General features: G+C 48.0%; 1 protein-coding gene across 4 annotated transcripts in view; it reads left to right on the plus strand.

Moving 5' to 3' along the window:
* Positions 1-20,442, plus strand: part of LOC138467580 (uncharacterized) — a 1,374,796-nt gene that overhangs the window by 692,240 nt on the left and 662,114 nt on the right. For all 4 annotated transcript variants that reach the window (XM_069607716.1, XM_069607715.1, XM_069607714.1 and 1 more), the window contains exon 7: positions 3,998-4,139. In XM_069607716.1, the coding sequence (XP_069463817.1) occupies positions 3,998-4,139 (142 nt within the window). The remainder of the gene's footprint in view (positions 1-3,997; positions 4,140-20,442) is intronic.

A 20,442-nucleotide genomic window follows, 5' to 3' on the forward strand; every position in this document is an offset into this window, starting at 1 on the left:
CACTTGAGGAACAGAAGCCCCAAACCTTACACCACAAATCAAATATCCTTAGTGCATGTTATAAGCCTTCAGAGTGGAGGGCCTTTTCGCGTTTTGGATGGAGCAAGCCTCTTCCTTCAGAAAGACTCTACAATCTTAGCCTTTCCCTCTCAATTTCCAGGCCTCCCAGGCCAACTTCTCTGGACTGGTCAACCCCCATGGCTCCTGGGGGACAACAAGGGCCATGGAACAGTTGAAACGGATGCCAGGAGCTACAGACAGGTCCCAAAGGAAGGGAAAAAACCCCTGTGGGGCCAAAAGGGAACCACTAAAATGACTTTTGTGCTGGAGTCCCTGATTTTGAGCAGGGCCATCGGAATCAGTGGGAGTGGAGGGATGGCATAGAGGAGCTCCTCTGGCCAGATCATGCATCAAGTCCACGACCTAAGCCGCTGGGAGGGGAGCCAAGAGCAGAACCTGGGAACCATGGCAAATCAGGGGAGGAAAACAGGTCTAAGATTGGAGAAGAGAAAACATTAGGGCATGAGGAAAGACATTTTTTGACAAGAAACCCAAAATCAGATGTAGTAAACGCAGATACAGATAAAAAAAAATTCAAACCATCAGATAGGGAGAAACAGGGGTAAGAAACCAGGCAGAAAAAACACACATTTTATCATAATGATTCATTAATAGTACATTGATTGCCGATGCAAATGGGTGTATTTCAATGCCGTGGTGTGGGAAACAGGTAGTTGGGAGACAAGAAAACCAAAGAGAATTGTAGTTTAGCAAACTGAAGCACCAATTGGAAAAGCAACTCAAATAATAAAACACTGCTATAGCGGTAACCTAGTGGTGCTCACAGAAAACTCAAAAGACTTTCCTTGGGTTGATAGCTACCAAACTAAGTGCAAATGCCATTCATACCAAATCAGTGTCACACACGTGGGCAGTACATCAGGAGATACATTGCTAAAGGCAAGACCCAAAGAAGGGTGACCAAACTACTTCCTGTCCAAAAAATGGAAACATGCAGAAATGTTCAATGTGACCTGATACTGGAACAGTAATTGTCTCAGTGCAGTCTGTATCTTGAGTGCCCTGTCGACTGGCAATAGCACTTGCCCATGGGCTGTTCTAAACCTTGCCCCTATAAATTGAAGGTCCTGTGATAGTTGTAACTGCAACTTGGTCCTGAGGAGAAACCCCATGCTTTCTAGCATGTTGCAAGTTGACTTCAGATGCCGAACCAGGACCTGCTGAGAAGGGGATTTGAGAAGCCAATTGTCCAAGGTTCACTGGAGATGTAGTGCCGCCAATATGGGTCCCATGACCTTGGTGCAAACTTGGTGAGCCGATTTCAGATGAAAGGGGAGAGCCCTGAACTGGAAATGCTCTCTGCCCACAGCAAACTTGAGGAATTGCTGGTTTGGTCTCCAGATCAGAACATGGACATGAGCATTGTCCAGGTCCAAAAAAGCTAGAAAGTCCTTCTTTTGTACTAAGGGGATGATCCTTTGTAGACTTTGCAATTTGAAATGTTGAGTTGTTGCATGGAGGTTTAGGCGTTTCAGGTCTATGAGTCAGAATTTCCTTGATTGCTTGGGAACCAGAAACACAATGGCGTATATGCTCCACCCTCTCTCCTTCGTTGGCACTGTCTTGATTACTTTATTTGCCCGCAGTTCCGGGATCACTTGAAGCTTTTCCTTCCTCTTGGCACAGCCTCTGTGGAGTGGTGTCCGGATGGTACCAGACTGGCTCTGCAGGGAGCAGATTTTGATCTTGTAACTCCAATGAGTCAGCTTGTTGACCGATGAGTTGCAGGAAAACCAGTTCCATTGGATCCAGAAGTGCAGCAGGTGACCTCCAACTGGCCTGGTGTTATGACCTTTGCTGTTTCAAAGGGGACGGGTGCCGGGACTGCCACTTCTCCCTCATACTGGGTTGCCTAGGATCTTGTGGGACACTTGGTGTGAATGGAAGATCTGGGTCTGAGCTCTGACTAGTTCTGGAACTTTCCTGCATACTTAACAGCTTTGAAGACACTATGGACCTTGTCTTCAAGCATGTCCCCAAATAGCATCTGCCCTGCAAAGGGAGTCCTGATCACTTTGTTCTTTTGCTGATAATCTGTCCTCCAATGCTTGATATTCAGGTGTCATCTACCAGCACCAGTGGAGTCCACGGACATTGCTTTGACCTTTACCCCATCATAGGCAAAGGCCTGACAAAAACTCGACCTGGGTCTTGACTGCTTGCAGAATGGGAAGTGAATCTGTTTCATCTTTGACTGCCCTCGTTGCTGATTTTTGCCACCCCAGGGCTGTTCCTGCTGTGTATGAGGGGTAGGTGGCCACTCTTAGAGCTAGGTGAGTACACCAGATGCCTTCCTTAGTGCTCCATCAACCTTTCTATCCGTGGGGCCTTTGGTGACCTCCCCATCAGGCTAGGGAGGATCTCATACACTTGGATCGTCTGTGGCATTGTTTTCTCCTCCCCTTCCGTGGATAAAGCTTGGCCAAGAATCTGGGAACCTCTGTCTTATCCAACTCTTTCCCCTCCCTGAGGATTTCCTCACTCATTTCTATAAGTAAGGGAAGCCCAGCACAGAGGGTGTGTTTGAACTGAGGGCGAGGGGCCCTTGTGGTTCCAGATGCAGACACTGGAGACTCAGACTCTAGGAACCCCATCAAACGGGCCACCTGAATTGGGACATTGGCTACCGATTCCTTTATCAGGTATTTGCCCTCTAGGTTCTCAATAGGAGAAAGAGAGCCCTCAGTAGAGCTGGAGGATTCTGATGATTAAGAGGAGGAAGGAGAGCCATGTATGCTTGCTCCTGCTTCCAGTGCCTTCCTCTTTTAGGGCTTTCCTGAAGATATCCAGCTGTCTCTAATCTGAAACCCTCTCCTGTCTCCTCCGTTTATGGGATCTTGTATGTGAAGTGCAGGAGGAGGAGCGGGAGGGATACCAAGGTTCCACATGGTGTCTATTTTCTTTATGCTTACCCATGCCTGCTTTTAATTTATTGAAGACCTCGGACACAGGAGCATGCATAGGCGAGAACCAGCACCATTGTTGTTCCCCCCTCTGTTTTTAAACAAAGAAAGCCTGCCAGAGGGCAGTGACCAAAGCTTGCCGGTTACTTAGCCACCTGGCCCGGCGATGGCCCAGGATGCCCTCCTCAATTGCCTAGCAACTAGCAGATGTCCCCCTCCAATCACCTACCTGTGCCAGGAGCGAGATCACCCTGGGCCTCCAGTGCTCCACAGAAGCTCCACTCTGTTTCTCAGTGTCACCACAGTCCTCACAAGTATGGGAGAACCTGCATAACCGGCACCCAGTGCTCAGCAGAGGTGCTGGGAACTCTTAAGCAGTGGGACCGTTCAACCGGAGCAGCCTCACCCAGTAGAGCCCCTGGGAGCAATGGCTGCCAGACAAGGGAACTTCCGCTCTGCACGAGATGCTCGGTTTGCAGCTGTGAAGAACGTGGCCCTCCTGGCTCGGCCTGGAAGGAAGGCGGCAGGGAACTGCCAATAGGGTCCATGCCAGAGGCAGGAACATTTTTTGACTGTAGATATCGGAGGAGGAGGAGGCCTATTATGCTTTAAAGGGAAGAGACAGAGCCGGTCCAGAGAAGTATGAAAAGTGAAAGGGGTAAGATACCTCACAGGTAAGTATTGGGACCAGGAAGAGGGACATGGATGTGTGCAGAGAATAGCAAAGAAGTTTGACCATTCTATTTGATGTGCTCTAGCTGATGTTTTTCAAGCACCACTAGTTCTCTCTGCTTTTCTTTTTTTTCATGGCATGATGGAAGGTAGATGAGCTTGGCCAGTAACAGACTGAAGTCTTGTCCTCTGTTACTGGTTCTTTGGAAATGAACCCACATTTGAGGCTCTACTCTAGGCAGGCATTCACAACCCTGCGCTGTGCCGCTGCCTGCTCACTGCATAGATTGAAATTAAGAGTTGGAGAACAGTAGTAACTCTTTTTCCATCTCTTCCTTCAGATCATAGGCCTGCAGAACGAGCTCGCCAGGAGAGGAGCTTTGAAGAGCAGGGGAGATTTTGAAGCATTTCACCAATTGATACAGGCGGGTGGTCCTGCGACAGCAGACCTCAAAGAAACGCTCCAGGGAGTAAAGCTAAAAGGTTTAGTAGACTTCTATTTTTCATTCACTTAAAGTTACCCCACTCTCTGCTTCCTAGCTAGCTTCGCGCGTGCCAGTCCATACACGCGAAACTGCAATTTGCATGAATTGGAGAGCATCTGTGTGTCTATGTCACACATGCATAACAGGTGCCACTATTGTGCAATGTTTTGTTTTGGTACCACGTGATCTGCCCCTCCCTCCTCCACCCGACATTTTATGTTGCCCAGTACCATGTCTAGCTATACCTTGCCAATGTTGTTTTCTTACATTTAATGTTATTTGTTTCTATTTTCAACCTCTTCCTTCCGGTTAGTCAGTCAACATCACTTCCCTGAGAATAGAAGACCAAAGGTCTTGTTTCACTTTCGCCAAATGGTGCTTCCAGCAGAATATTCCACTGTCCTGAAGGCATTCTCTTTTCAGGAGAAAGACACGCCTTGCCACAGAAATACATGTGACAACATACAGAAGAGTTGGTCAATCTGAATAACAGCGAATGTTACAAAAAATGTATTCACCAACCACTAAATATAAACAGGAATTCATGGGTGCATTTTATTTGAATGATTTGATGCTTGTAAAACACTTTCAAAATATTGAATCTCGAATCATCACAGGATTTATGAAATATCACAAAGTGGACACTGCTTAAAAATGGAACAAATCAACAGAAAATAAAAATACATAGATTGAATCATAAGACAAAAAGACAATACATTGCCAAATCCACAAAACATGAAACAGTCACTAAGACAAAAGAAATCAAAATTAGTGAGTGAACAAAAACAAACAGAATCTATTCCTAACAGACTAACTTGATTCTCACTGGGTGTGATATTTGACTATCTTGTCCTTGTACCAGGGTAATGCTTTACATAAATCCATAAGGGCAGTGTCTCCCATGATGGCACGTCACACTTTAGACTGCTAATAATTACCAAACCTTAATATAACCTCAAACCTACTGCCTCTCCACTACTCCTCCACACTCTCCTTCCAACAGTATTTCTCTCTATTTCCAACACTTCTGCATCTCCTCCCTCTTCGCTACAATAACTATTTGGGCAGGCACCACAAACGCAACCCACGCTCCAGAACACGCTGTTTCGGTCCAAACCACAACTTTACTTGCTCTGCCATCTACACCAATATGCAGAAAACTTTACTTTTCACAAAACCAAACCACTTTACACCCTAGCACTGGAGCCAGCAATCACTAAACACATGAATATATCATAACATACTACAGCCGTCTTCCCATTATCTAATGAAGTATCTCTTCCTCTTATTATACCCCGGAAGGGCGTTTTCGTCGCACTCTTCCATGACGTTGTCCCGGGGAATCTTATTTATTTTTATTTATTTTGAAATTTGTATAGCTCACTTAACCCAGAGGCATCTAGGCGCAGTTCTTGGCATAAAAGTTACAAGGTTACGTGAAAGTTACAATAAGGAGCATAAAAGTTACAAGGTTATGCAAAAGTTCTTGACAATAATGTGCATGATTTACAGACATATGCAGAGGAAGGTACAAAGCAGTCCCAACATAAGTTCCAATGTACATATGGTTGTTACTAAAGTGTGGGTTTCTGATATAGAGTTATTTTAGTACTTCTTGTGTGAAGAGCCACGTTTTCAGGTGTTTACGGAAAGTCCAGATGGAGGCTTCTGACTTTAGAGCGGTTGGTAAGGTGTTCCAGTGTTCGGCAGCTACCACTGGGAAGCTGCTGCCTCCAGATTTCTGAAGCTTGAATCGGGGGGTCGAGAGTAGGTGTGAGCATGCTGAGCGTGTGGCACCATTAGATTGGTTAGAGGTGAACTTGTCTGCCAAGTATTTCAAGGCTGACTTGTGTAGAGATTTGTGGGTCATACTTAGTGTTTTGAAGAAGATTCGCTCCTGGACAGGTAGCCACTGGGTGTTCCGTCTAAGCATGGAGATGTGGGTCTTTTTGGGTATGTGTATTGCTCCTCTCAAGGCGTTATTTTGGATCACCTGCAGTTTTTTGATATTGTAGTTCATTGTGCCAGCGTAGAGGGCATTACAATAGTCAAGACTGTACAAGATGAGGGCTCTGGCCAACCTTCCGACCCGCTACCATATGTAATAATGGTCTGGAAAACCCAATTTTAAGTGGTGATGGTAGGACGGGAAATCCCAGACTCAAAGACACTATCTCTTATCCCTAGGCCACAAGCCAGAGTAACTTCTTTGTAGTCGACCTTGCAAGGCGCCTTGGTTCTGAAAATATTGGAGGGGTTGAGGCAGGTGTTTAATCTGTGTCTGGCCTTAATGAATGGACACTGTTCTTGAATTATGGGTCACGTGTCAGAGGACCATATTTTGAATTTTTTCACCCTGAATTTATTGAGTTTTTAGCTAATATGAACGCTTGTGTTATTACTTTTCTATCTAGTAGGGACTTGGTCGATCTATTTCTTGTGTGATTTTAGCTTATAATTAGTCGACACCTGGAATTCAAAGGCTGGTTGCTCCTTAATTAATCTAGCAGAAACATGTCTTGTGGCTTGGGAATTGTTATCTCATGTTCTCTTCCAAACCGTCTGAGCCCTCCCTAATCTTTCAGTAACCTTGGAAAGGGGCTGCACAGCTCCTGCCTGCCCCCTGCATGGATCAGTGTTTCAACAAATTCAGCAGTTTTGAGTCTCATGAAGCTTTGAAGCCTCCACCTTTTCTAATGCGTTCTACGACTTCCATGTTGACAAAGATGACAGCCTTTTACCAATGCATTTCAATGTTAGCAAGCTATATACATATTCGCTAGTGTTCCATTTCAACGTATCCATTGCTTATGTCATGTTCTTTGTGTCTTTATGGTTGCAAGCAATATTCTTCATGTCTAAAAGCACCTTTGGCCTAGTGTCTACGTTTCTTCATGGTGAGTTCATATCTGCTTCATGTCTATTGTATGCACATGTGTCAGTGAGCAGTGAGTTTGCCTGTTTTTACCATCTTTAGTTATATCAGGTCCATCTCTTCCTGTATCTGCCCAGGATAAGGACGGTATAGCCACTTTAGTGCATAGCGTTTCTCACCTTTACGATATTGGGGTGAGGTAGGGGCCATAACTATGAATGATATATTAATTTGTCTATCAAAAGATAAATTAAGGAGGTCAATAGATTAGGATGGCAGGAAGGAAGGTATATTCTAAATGAGTCTGGAATCACACAGACTACCTACGTGAAACAAGTCAGAGGAACAATAGGTAATTAATAACACACAGGCCCTCATTGCGAGTTGGGTGGGAGGTTCAGCATTATCCTGCCTGATAGTATTACTGTTACACCAGTGGTGTCCAGTGGAGCTACTGCCACTTTACGAATGAACAAGTGAACGCACAGCCATCAATGGTAACGATAATTCCGTTTAGTGGAATTGTGGCAGAAAATGATCATAGATCAGTGAGGCGCCAAATTTTCTACTGAAATTACCGTTATTGCTGGAGAATTAGACGAAATATCGAACAGTAAATGCGCCTGCGTAATTAACTCAGAGCAGAAAAGTGTCATAATGTATATTGGAGATTAAGTGGCGACCATCTTTAAAAACAGAATCCATCCTGAATTATATGATATGGCACTTATAACGTGCCTGTACACAAGTGTTTCTAGGTGCGACACGACAAGGAGGGCGATACAGAGGGAGCACGAAACAGCGATCTTACTAGGCCTTGTGTCATTCAGATTGCCAAGCGCAGGGAAGGGGGAGGGGAGAAGTGCAAAAAAGGGGTGATGGGGAAGTGCACATAATCAAAAGTGCAGCCAATGGGTGGCTCATAAGTGCAGAGAAAGGGAACTGTTGGGTTACAGATACAGACCACAAGTTCTGGGGGAGCCAAGAGGCAGAGCGGGGTGCAACTGGACAGGCAGGGACCTGCGTCCAAATTCAGAGGGTGGCCAGGTGGCCAAGTGACCAGTGTTTTGAACAGATAGGTCCCAGCACAGGAGAGGAAGAGAGAAAGCGGAAGCAAAGAGGAAAGTTCGAGTTTCTTCCCGAACCAAAGATGTTTCTGCTCAAGTTTGAGAGAGGCAGGGAGGCTGTTCCAAAGGGAGGCCCCAGCCGAAGAATGAGCCCTGCCCCTGACTCTCTGCTTGGAAAAGCATCTGAACCTCAGAGAGCTGGAGGTGGTTGAGTGGAGAGCTCGAGAAGGGAGATACTTAGGAAGAGAAAGTTGGAGGTAGTGTGGTGCCAGGCCCCATAAAGCCCTGTGGATAATGCAGAAGGTCTTGAACTTGATCCTTGGTGCCACTGGAAGCCAATGAAGATATTTCAGAGCTGGAGAGCTATGATCCTTGGGCTTTAGACCAAGGGCAAGTCTTGCAGTCCTGTTCTGGATGAGTTGTAGAGGACGGAGGGTAGAGGCAGGAAGATTTATAAAGAGGCTGTTGCAGTAGTACAGCCTTGAGAGGACCAGAGCTCTGGAGACAGTGAGCTTCTGGTGGAAAACGAGGAAAGGAAGAATACCTCTGAGGAGATGCAGTTGATATTTGACTTCTTTGAGATGTTGGGAACGTGAGGAGAGAAGAAGAGAGTGGAGCCGAAGATGACCCCAAGGTTCTTAGCTGCACAGGTAAGAGCAGGAAGAAGACCCAGAGTGGGTGGCCAGAGAGAGAGAGAGAGAGAGAGGAAAGGATGGAGCAGGTTTTCTGATGAGGAGGATCTCTGTCTTACTGGCATTAGGGGAGAGATCATTAGCGGCATACCACTCCTGAATTGCAGACAGTCAGAAATGAGAGAAGAAGTAGAGGCAGCTGAGGGGAGCATGAAGGAGAGCTGGGTGTCATCAGCATAACACTGAAAGTTGGAGCAGAGAGCAGCGATGCGGTGGTTGAGAGGTGCCAGATATTGGTTGAACCGCCAGAGAGAGAGGATAGACCCCTGGGGAACACCACAAGTAGAGAGAGAGATAGAAGAGATGAAGGACCTGAGAGGGTCGGTCAGTGAGAAAGGAGGTCAGCCAGACCAGGGTCTGATCGTTGATACCCGGGTTATAATGGAGGCGCTTGAGCAGGATAGGATGGTTGACCGTGTCAAAAGCAGAAGAAAGATCGAGGAGAATGAGGACAGAAGGAAGGTTAGAGTCAATGTTGGAGAGCAGGTATTCACGGATGTTCCGAAGAGCAGTTTCTGTGCTTCTGGACGCTCTGAAGCCAAACTGGTGGTCATGGAGACAACCAACAGATTCAGTGTGAATGTTAGGGTGGGAGATGACCAGCTTTTCCAAGAGTTTGCACAGAAAAGGAGTGATAGGGATCGGGTGACAGCTAGCCGGAGAGGAAGGATCTGCAGATGGCTTCTTAAGGAGGGGGTGCACAAGGGAGTGCTTCAGGGGGGAGGGGAAGTTCCAGTGGCAAAGGGTTGATTGCAGAAATCGGCCAGGGCTGGAGCAAGGGTGTCAATGTGGTCCTTGAGGGTTCTTGAAGAACAGGGAAGAACCTGTTTTGATGAGACTTTCGTAGATCAGACTTGTCTAGAAACATTGTCTGGGGAGAACAAGGGAAAGGAATCAAAGGGAGGAGGAGTGGAGGCCACAGCAGACCATGAGTGGAGGAGTAGGAGTAGGAAGAGGGGGTGGACAGGATGTCCTGTGTTCTAGTGATGAAATGAGAGGCCAAGGCCATTCAGAGGGGCTGGAAGGGACCAGAAGATCACCCATGTCCTGTTGCCATATGAGCCAGAAGTAGTGACAAACATGTCTGCAGAGAAATGCAAGGGGAAGGTGCCTGAAATGTGGCTGCTTAAGCCCAAATTCAGTGAGGCGGAGCTGCAGGTCCTTACAGATGAAGTCAGACAAGCAGAGGAGTGTTTTTGGGGCAAATCAGCAAAGAACCTCCGTCCAGAGGAAAAACGCAATCTGGGCTGAAATTAGGGAGAATTTCATGGTGGTTGAAACCATACCCCATGATAATAAATATAGCAGGAAGCAGTGGAATGATCTCAACACCAGGGCCCCAGCCTTCTATCCATCTACCGGCAGGAAGCAACTGCCACGGGAGGTAGCACAGTGGGCCACTCAACCCCACACTCTGGGAGGAAAAGGCTAGCAGTATCCTCCACATGCAAGGCATCAAAGGCATTGGAGGAGGTGAAGTTAGAGCATCCAGTTAAACTGAGGCTGGTGAGCGTGAATGACACCTCTCTAATGTGAATGCATGACCTGACTCCTTAGCCTATCCATGTGGCTGGCTGTCTAGTCCGGTAGCCACAATGGTCAGGCAACAGCATGCCAAAAGGCAATGGGCCTAATTACAATAGTGGCAGCCAAGGTATGAACGGTGCCGGTAAGGCACCGCCACCGTTCATACTGGGCCACCACATTACGAGTTCTGCTCGCGGGTTCCTGAAAGCCCACCATGCAATCATGCTCCCGACCCCCATTGTACCCTATGGGGCAGAATGGCGATCGGGAGCCCGGCATTACCGCCCCCCGCGAATGGGCAATTACCGGCCCCTTCATCTCGTAATGGGTCAGTTATTGCCCAATCGCAGGAGGCGGTGCCGGTAGAGAGCATGGTGGTAGCCGTGCTTGCCATAAAGGCACGGCTACCGCCATGCTCGTAATGAGGCCCAAAGTGTCCACTGCTAGGGCAACAACATGAATGTGCAATTCATGTTGGAACACAATGTCCACATGTGTTGTATTGACTTCTGTCCTGCAAGAGTAGAAGAATGGGCAGGGGCAAAAATTCCCACTCAGCCCTCACACTTCTACAAATCATGAGGCAATACAATTGTAGAGGAGCAGCTGTATACATCTGCAGGAGATCCCGCTCCCTACCTTTCCTGTATTGGAGGACTGTGCCGTGTTTGACAACAGCCATCATGCCAATACCACAGCAAGTGTTTGGAAGAAGATACCCATTAAGAGATTGTTATCGAATGTACCCCTGAAGTGACAACAACCTGCAGGAGGAACTCCCTGAAGGAATATGAGAAGGAGCAAAGAGGAGCTATTGACATCATAAAAAAGTATGCACGACGTCCCCGGATACTGGCTGAAGATGATGTATGGATTGTAGAGGCTAATGATGAAGTAAGGAGCGAGTGAACTCTAAAATGAAAAAGAAGAAGATTACACGTGCATGAAGTGCTGCAGAAAACAACTGTTCAATAAATGTAGGGACGCTGAAACCCAAGGTAGATTAAGTCATCATAGAAGCTGGCCATAAGTAGTGAATAGAATGCAGGCAAAGCCACCATTGTACAGTGTCAAGACTTGAATGTCGTGAAGTTAAAAATAACCTCCGTCCACAAGTACCACACAGAGAGAAAAGCAAAACACTCTCTATGCAATCATTGAGGCCACAGGTGGGTAATGGTTGAAGCTCGGATCCATGGAACACTGGAACCCCAAGGCCACTGAAAAGCAAAATGCTGAATAGCACCAGATGAGCACAGTAAACATGAGAATGCAAAAAGTTGGCAATAGGCTTACCTAAGGGGGCAGTGGTGTAGCTTCTAACCCTCAAGGGCCTAGGGTGTAGTTCCGAAGGAACACGTGAGCAGGATCCCCGTTGGATGTGGGATGTGGAGTATCAGCCGAGAGTGCAAACCCCGACTGGCCCACCTGTAGCTGAGTCGTGAGGAAGACCAAAGTCAATGATAAGTATTCTGGAGGAGTCAACGGAAGCTAAGGATAGCTGAAAGGAAGTAGAGAAGCGCCAAGACAAAGGGTAATCCAGAAGCAGTCCGAGTAGCCGGTCCGAAATCAGGTTGTCCGTGAGTTCCGAATGAAGAGTAACAGAGGCAGAATCCTAAAGCAGGTCCGTGAGAGATTCCAAGGTCGAGATCCGGGATGTGGGTAAGGTTTGTGATCGCCATACAGAGCTCCGAGGAACAGCTGTGAAGCAAGGAACCACGGGCGATTTAGCGTTTATGTAGTAAACGCTTCCGCGACGTGACCCGCACTTGTGACACGTGACCAGGAGCGAAGCGGAATGTGACGCGGAAGCGATCGCCCGCGGATGCCTTCTCCCATGTGCCATGGCAGGCGCCAACGAAGAAAGGGAGAGGACCGGGACCAAAGGCTGCGTCCACCAGATCCCACACAGGTGTGCCGACTCAGAGGGAAACGGGGAGACCGCTGCTCACATGACCCTGGACCTATGTGAGTGGTAGAGGAGGGGAACAGAGGGATAGTGGGCACTGTGGTTGCTGAGGGTGCTACTGTGGGTGTTGAGGATGCAATGGAACCACTTGATGTTGGGATGCATGAGTATGGTGTGAAGCTGATGGAAGCATGACAGAACCCCTTGGGCAGGACGGATGATCCCTATGGAAACGGGAGACCAGACGGGGTGCATGGACATCCCTAGTAGGGACCCAGGAGCGCTCCTCAGGCCCATAACCCTCCCAATCCACCAAGTACTGTAAACCACCCCTGAAGATACGAGAACCTAGGATGCCAGATACCACAAACACATCCGAAGAAGCCGGAGAAACTGGAGCAGCAGGGGAACGAAGGTGAGTAGGGCCGGGACATGGTGTCATGATCTCTGCTTCCAAAAGGTCAGGGTTTTCCCAACTCCCTTGGAAGCAGATCCATAACCCAGGTTCCGAGTGCCAACCAGTCCCAATTGGGACCTTTTGGACCCAGTCCTGGCGCCAGTGGCACCAGGCTCATAAATATGCCCAGTCCCAGCGCTGGAAGCGCCGGGCTCATAATGCTTGGGTGGACTTACCTGCAGCAGACCATGCTGCTTACTTGCCTGCCAGTTGAGCCTCTGATCCCCTTCTGTTTGGAACTACTTTTCCTGTTGGCTGGGGCTGGAGCCACTCCCTAGATTCAGAACACTGGAACTCTTCTGGAAAGCAGGAACTCTTTTCTTACCTAGGCGTGGCTGTGGAAGGAGACACCGAAGCACTACAGGAGGCTATTTAAACCACACCCGGTGGATGAATCTTGCTTTGCGTTATTCTGCAACCTCTGCAGCAGAACGCGCATCGTGTCTTCTGCATCCGGTCCTGGGCCTAAGGAAAAAGGCTTACCATCCTGAATCCAGTCTTCAGCAACACCTATAAAGACAAGAAAGAACAGGTTAGCATTCCGGCATCTGAAAGGCAAAGGCTTACCATCCTGAATCCAGTCTTCAGCAACACCTATAAAGACAAGGAAGAACAGGTTAGCATTCCGGCATCTGAAAGGCAAAGGCTTACCTACTCTTTGTGCGCTCCGGAGGTCTTCACACTGCATTCCGGCATCTGAAAGACAAAAGCTTACCAACTCTTCGCACGCTCCGGAGGCCTTCGGCGCTGCATCCCGCATCTGAAAGACAAAACAAGGTGCGTTTAAGACATTGGGGAACTTTAATACTCACGTGCCATTACTCCTTTCCACATCTAATCCAGTGGGTATTCCGGCACCCTGCAGCCGCTCCGAACTCGTACCTGCAAAATAAAAAGACAGTTAGAGCGCATCGTGAAGCAGGCAACAAGCGCTTACTTACGTGCTTCCAGGCGCTTCTATTCATCACACGGGCTCCATCTTCAACTCACTTCAGCCCGTCATCCGCCATCGCCGGAACCCTGCAAAACAAGAGACATCATTACTAAAGACTTTACAGACATTTGAATGACTCGAAACTTACCGTTCGTGCAGTAAACGACGGACAGCAGTCCTCTGAAGTCAAGAGGCCTACGCTACCTATCCAGTGAAGAAACTGGTTACAGCACCCTGCCCCGAGGCAGATGGAGAGCTCGGCATTCACTTACCTAAGGTGAGAGCGTTAACCTTTGGGGGTCTACAGGAGAGGAGAAGAGGAAAGAGATAGGGACACCCCAATAACCCCAGTTCATTAACCCCTTATTTTCTATCTGCAGACATCTTACTCTACACGTCAGGCATACAGTGCACAGAGGTCCAGCCCAAAGAGCCAACCGGGTGCTACACATCACCTTTGAAGATACGGTAGTCGCCCAGTCAAGACCGGCGCCTCTGCGAGAATCAGGTGAGCGTTACAGAACGCAAAGCCTACCGCAAAACTCTCGCCCAGGCGCTATGGAAACCTCGGATACTGACCCCCTAGCCCGGTTACTTGGGGAACTAAGGGCAGAAGTGCATGCAGCTCGTCAGGAAATGAATGCTCTAAGAAGGGAACTAATTATTTCCAAGGAGAGAACAGACAATCTTGCTAGACAAGTGCTACAGTCACAAGCCGGACAGACCCCGTTACCCGCATCTGGGGCAAATCTTCCTTCAACCTCCTCTATGAATCCAGTGCAGATCAACCTACCTGGGAATGTACCTCTGGCTCCGCCCGAACGATTTTCTGGTGACCCAAAGAGGTTTGCAGTATTTATCAATCAGTGCCGGTTGCACTTCTTATGCCAGCCAGCAGCCTTTCCAACTGATCAAGCAAAAGTAGCTTTTGTACTTTCGTACCTTAGTGGCAATGCGGCAGACTGGTCGATCCCTCTAGTTAATCAAGATGATCCGGTTCTCCATGATTTTCAAGCCTTTCAGCTTAGTATGGAAAAACTGTTCGCAAGACATTCACAGGGGCAGGCCTTGGACAATGAGCTTCTTTCGTTGCGACAGGGTAATCAAGACCTTTTGGCTTATATTGCATCTTTCAATAGACTAATAGTGGAAACTCAATGGCCTGAGGACAAAAGGATTACGCTGTTTTATAGAGGTCTACGTGGAGAGCTCAAAGACGTTTTAGCCCAAGTAGTGAATCCCCCACAAGACTGTTCGGATTATATAGACTTGGTCGTTCAAATATATCACAGGCTGCAGAACAGGAAGGCCGATCGTTCCAAGTTTGATGCTCGAGTATTTTCCAAACCGCCAACTCCTTCCAAAGGAGTAGACTCCGGGGAACCCATGCAAATAGGGGGTCTGAAAGGTCCTCTAACACAAAGGGAGCGGGAAAGGAGGAAACAGTTGCAATTATGCCTATGTTGCGGAAACTCAGGACACTTTCTTCGAGACTGTCCGGTGAAACCTGCCAAGAAGGCAGTAGGAGCTGCAGTTACTAAAGTTACAAACTCTGAGCAGGGAAACGACCTCGCCCGACAAGAATAGAGGTCCTCTTGCCGAGCGTGAAAACCAGTTCCGTGACCTCGCATTTCGTGAAACCGATGGTCCTCATTAGCCCTGATAATCCGGATCGATTACATGCAATTGAAGCTTACGTCGACAGCGGTGCCATCGGCAATTATGTGGATCATGAAATGGTTTTGAGGATGAATCTAACTCTTTGTCCCAAGGCTGTAAAGGACGTCATTACTACGGTGGATGGTACGGAGATAGCCTCTGGGCCAGTAACGCATACCACTCAAGAGGTGACGCTAGTAAGTCAAGATGGACACCATGAGAAGATCGTGTTCGATGTGACCAAGGCCCCTCAGTTTCAGATTATTCTAGGAATACCTTGGTTAGAGAAACACAATCCTCTGATCGATTGGCGAGCAAGAATGGTCCAGTTTCCAGAATGTGTCTCTACTTGTCACCCTCCACCTGGTGTTGCACTGGCCGCAATTTCTTCAGAGACTCCCCAGTTACCTCCCGAATACCTAGAATACCAAGATGTTTTCCGGAAGGATCAGGCTAACTCTCTACCTCCTCATAGGTCTTATGACTGCCAGATAGACCTGATACCTGGATCTACTCCTCCTTGTAGTAGAATTTATGCCCTCACCGAGCCTGAGAACCTTCACCTTCGACAATACCTGGATCAATACCTGGCAAATGGGTTTATTCGTCCTTCCAAGTCCCCTGCTTCTTCAGCTTTGTTCTTCGTTCCAAAAAAGGAAGGAGACCTTAGAACTTGTATCGATTATCGCTCCCTGAACCAGATCACCGTTAAGAATAGATATCCGTTACCTTTGATCCCTGAACTCCTGGACCAAGTCAGAAAAGCATGCATATATACAAAGCTGGATCTTAGAGGAGCTTACCACTTGGTACGAGTAAAAGAGGGCGATGAATGGAAAACGGCCTTCCGCACCAAGTATGGGCTATTTGAATATCAGGTCATGCCCTTCGGACTTTGCAATGCCCCGGCCGCCTTTCAATATTTTATGAACGATGTCCTCAGAGAGCTCATAGATGTATGTGTTGTTGTTTACATTGACGACATCCTCGTTTATTCTTCATCGGAATCTGAACATCGGAAACACGTGAAAATGGTCCTCGAAAGATTGCGTCAACACAAACTTTTCGCTAAGTTCGAAAAATGTGTTTTCAACGTGACTGAAGTTGAATTCTTGGGATTCATATTATCACCTGGCGGAGTGCGTATGGATTCAAAGAAGGTCGATGCAGTTCTCAAATGGCCATCACCATCCTCCGTAAAAGGTGTGCAAAGCATGTTAGGCTTCGCTAACTTTTACCGCAGGTTTATCCCCGAATTCTCTCGAATAGTCCAGCCCATCACTGCCTTGTTAAAGAAAAACAAACGTTTTGAATGGTCTACCGAGGCGGAACAAGCTTTCCAGGATTTGAAGACTAAATTTATCTCTGCACCAATCTTAAATCACCCTCGCCCCGAACTCCCCTACATCGTGGAAACTGATGCTTCAAGCCTTGCCATGGGGGCAGTTTTATCACAAAAGGACCCGGTAACCAATCAGTTGCATCCCGTGGCATTTTGGTCCCGCAAATTCTCGCCTCCTGAAATCAATTACACGATTACTGACAAGGAACTTCTGGCTATCAAGTCTGCCTTTAAGGCTTGGCGGCATTATCTGCTGGGGGCCCGACACACCGTTACTGTGATTACGGATCACCGAAACCTGCAATATTTGAAAACCGCAAAAGCCCAATCCTCTAGACAACTCCGTTGGGCATTATTCTTTGCCGAGTTTGACTTCATAATTACCTATCGACCTGGTACAAAGAACGGTAAAGCTGATGCCCTTTCTCGGATGGGAGTGGAAGAACACTTGATCAACCCTAAACCTGTACCAATCATTCCCGAACAAAGAATTCTGGGTGTAATCGCCACCGAATCCATAGAGGAAGTTAAGGATAAAGCCAGGCAACTTGTAACTCCAGCAGACATACAGAATTGGCATCTGCAGGGAAAGGACTTTGCAGTAAAGGACAACTTATTGTATTTCCAAGAACGATTATACCTACCCAGCACAGATTTACAGAAAAAAGTAATCTCTTGTTATCACGACTCTTTAATGGAAGGTCATCCCGGTATGGCCAAGACCTCAGAAAAGATCAAGCGCTACTTCTGGTGGCCGTCTTGGAAGAAAGATATCAGAGACTTTATAATGTCCTGTGGAGTATGCGCCCAAAACAAGAGTCAAAAGGAAAGACCAGCAGGCCTCTTGCCCTATTGACATCCCACCTCGCCCTTGGCATACGCTTTCTATGGACTTCATCACCGATCTACCTCCATGCTCCGGATACAATACGATTCTAGTAATCGTGGACTTATTCTCCAAGATGGCGCATTTCATTCCGCTCAAAGGCTTGCCAACAGCAGCAACTCTGGCCCGAGAATTTCTCGAAAACATCGTCCGACTGCACGGTTTTCCTTCGGTTCTAATTTCGGATCGAGGTAGTCAATTTATTTCTCATTTTTGGCGAAGTTGCTGTCGGTCGTCTCAAATTGATGTGAGACTATCGACCAGTCACCACCCTCAGACCGACGGACAAACCGAGAGGACCAATCAAACTCTGGAACAGTATTTACGCTGCATGCTGCAACAAACTGAAAAAACTTGGAAAGATATCCTTTGGATAGCTGAATATGCCTACAATAACTCTGTCCATTCGGGAACTGGGAAAACCCCGTTTTTTCTTTTGTACGGCAGTCACCCTCGAACCTCGGAGTTGGATCCCCTCCAAGATCTTGAAACACCAGCAGTAGACTACCTGCATTCTACAATCACCCAAGCCTTTAAGGAAGCTGTTTCTCACCTTCAAAGGGCTAAAGAACAATATAAGAAAGGAGCAGATCAACATCGGAAGGAAGCCCCTCACTATCAAGTAGGGGATCAAGTCTGGTTATCCACCAAATATCTATCTCTAAAAGGGCCACGCACATTCAACCCAAGATACCTTGGTCCCTATTCCATCACTACCATAGTAAACCCAGTAGCGGTCAAGTTGGACTTGCCCCCGCACATGAAGATACATCCGGTCTTCCACGTCTCTCTATTAAAACCCGTGCAACCTCAAACCCGACTAACCAAATCTCCAAAACCTATCCTAGTTGATGGAGAACTCGAGTTTGAAGTCAAAAGCATTCTGGACTCCAAGATCTCCAAATCTAAACTATTCTACCTAATTGACTGGAAAGGCTACGGCCCCCAAGAGAGATCCTGGGAACCTGCTGAATATGTCCACGCTCCTCGCCTAATCAAAAGATTTCACCGAACATTTCCTGACAAGCCAAAACCCCCGGAGAAGCCCGGTTTGGGAGGGGCCTTGAGGGGGGGTACTGTCATGATCTCTGCTTCCAAAAGGTCAGGGTTTTCCCAACTCCCTTGGAAGCAGATCCATAACCCAGGTTCCGAGTGCCAACCAGTCCCAATTGGGACCTTTTGGACCCAGTCCTGGCGCCAGTGGCACCAGGCTCATGAATATGCCCAGTCCCAGCGCTGGAAGCGCCGGGCTCATAATGCTTGGGTGGACTTACCTGCAGCAGACCATGCTGCATACTTGCCTGCCAGTTGAGCCTCTGATCCCCTTCTGTTTGGAACTACTTTTCCTGTTGGGTGGGGCTGGAGCCACTCCCTAGATTCAGAACACTGGAACTCTTCTGGAAAGCAGGAACTCTTTTCTTACCTAGGCGTGGCTGTGGAAGGAGACGCCGAAGCACTACAGGAGGCTATTTAAACCACACCCGGTGGATGAATCTTGCTTTGCGTTATTCTGCAACCTCTGCAGCAGAACGCTCATCGTGTCTTCTGCATCCGGTCCTGGGCCTAAGGAAAAAGGCTTACCATCCTGAATCCAGTCTTCAGCAACACCTATAAAGACAAGAAAGAACAGGTTAGCATTCCGGCATCTGAAAGGCAAAGGCTTACCATCCTGAATCCAGTCTTCAGCAACACCTATAAAGACAAGGAAGAACAGGTTAGCATTCCGGCATCTGAAAGGCAAAGGCTTACCTACTCTTTGTGCGCTCTGGAGGTCTTCACACTGCATTCCGGCATCTGAAAGACAAAAGCTTACCAACTCTTTGCACGCTCCGGAGGCCTTCGGCGCTGCATCCCGCATCTGAAAGACAAAACAAGGTGCGTTTAAGACATTGGGGAACTTTAATACTCACGTGCCATTACTCCTTTCCACATCTAATCCAGTGGGTATTCCGGCACCCTGCAGCCGCTCCGAACTCGTACCTGCAAAATAAAAAGACAGTTAGAGCGCATCGTGAAGCAGGCAACAAGCGCTTACTTACGTGCTTCCAGGCGCTTCTATTCATCACACGGGCTCCATCTTCAACTCACTTCAGCCCGTCATCCGCCATCGCCGGAACCCTGCAAAACAAGAGACATCATTACTAAAGACTTTACAGACATTTGAATGACTCGAAACTTACCGTTCGTGCAGTAAACGACGGACAGCAGTCCTCTGAAGTCAAGAGGCCTGCGCTACCTATCCAGTGAAGAAACTGGTTACAGCACCCTGCCCCGAGGCAGATGGAGAGCTCGGCATTCACTTACCTAAGGTGAGAGCGTTAACCTTTGGGGGTCTACAGGAGAGGAGAAGAGGAAAGAGATAGGGACACCCCAATAACCCCAGTTCATTAACCCCTTATTTTCTATCTGCAGACATCTTACTCTACACGTCAGGCATACAGTGCACAGAGGTCCAGCCCAAAGAGCCAACCGGGTGCTACACACCACCTTTGAAGATACGGTAGTTGCCCTGTCAAGACCGGCGCCTCTGCGAGAATCAGGTGAGCGTTACACATGGCTTGAGCAAGGAAGTATGAAATACTGGGTGAAGCCGCCAGGACCGCGGGACCAGGAGCCGATATGCCACAGGATTGATCACCCGCAAGACAACGTAGGGACCAAGAAAACGGGGGAGCAGTTTTCGACAACCTGGCAACTGAAGATGCCGAGAGGACAGCCAGACCCTATCCCCAACAGAATAGGCCGCAGCCGCCGCCCGCTCCTGATCCGCCACGGCCTTTGAAGATGCCTGAGCTTTGCTGAGGTGAACCAGAGTCTGCGAGTGGATGGCAGCAACGTCATGGACACAGGCGGAAGCGACTGGGTTGCCCGAAAGCGAGAAATGAGGGACAGGCAAAATCCGGGGATGCTGACCATAGAGGGCATAGAACGGGGAAAACCCTGTGGAGGTATG

This window comes from Ambystoma mexicanum, chromosome 4q (assembly GCF_040938575.1).
Source record: "Ambystoma mexicanum isolate Mex_15411 chromosome 4q, UKY_AmexF1_1, whole genome shotgun sequence".
NCBI classification, from domain to species: Eukaryota; Metazoa; Chordata; class Amphibia; order Caudata; family Ambystomatidae; genus Ambystoma; species Ambystoma mexicanum.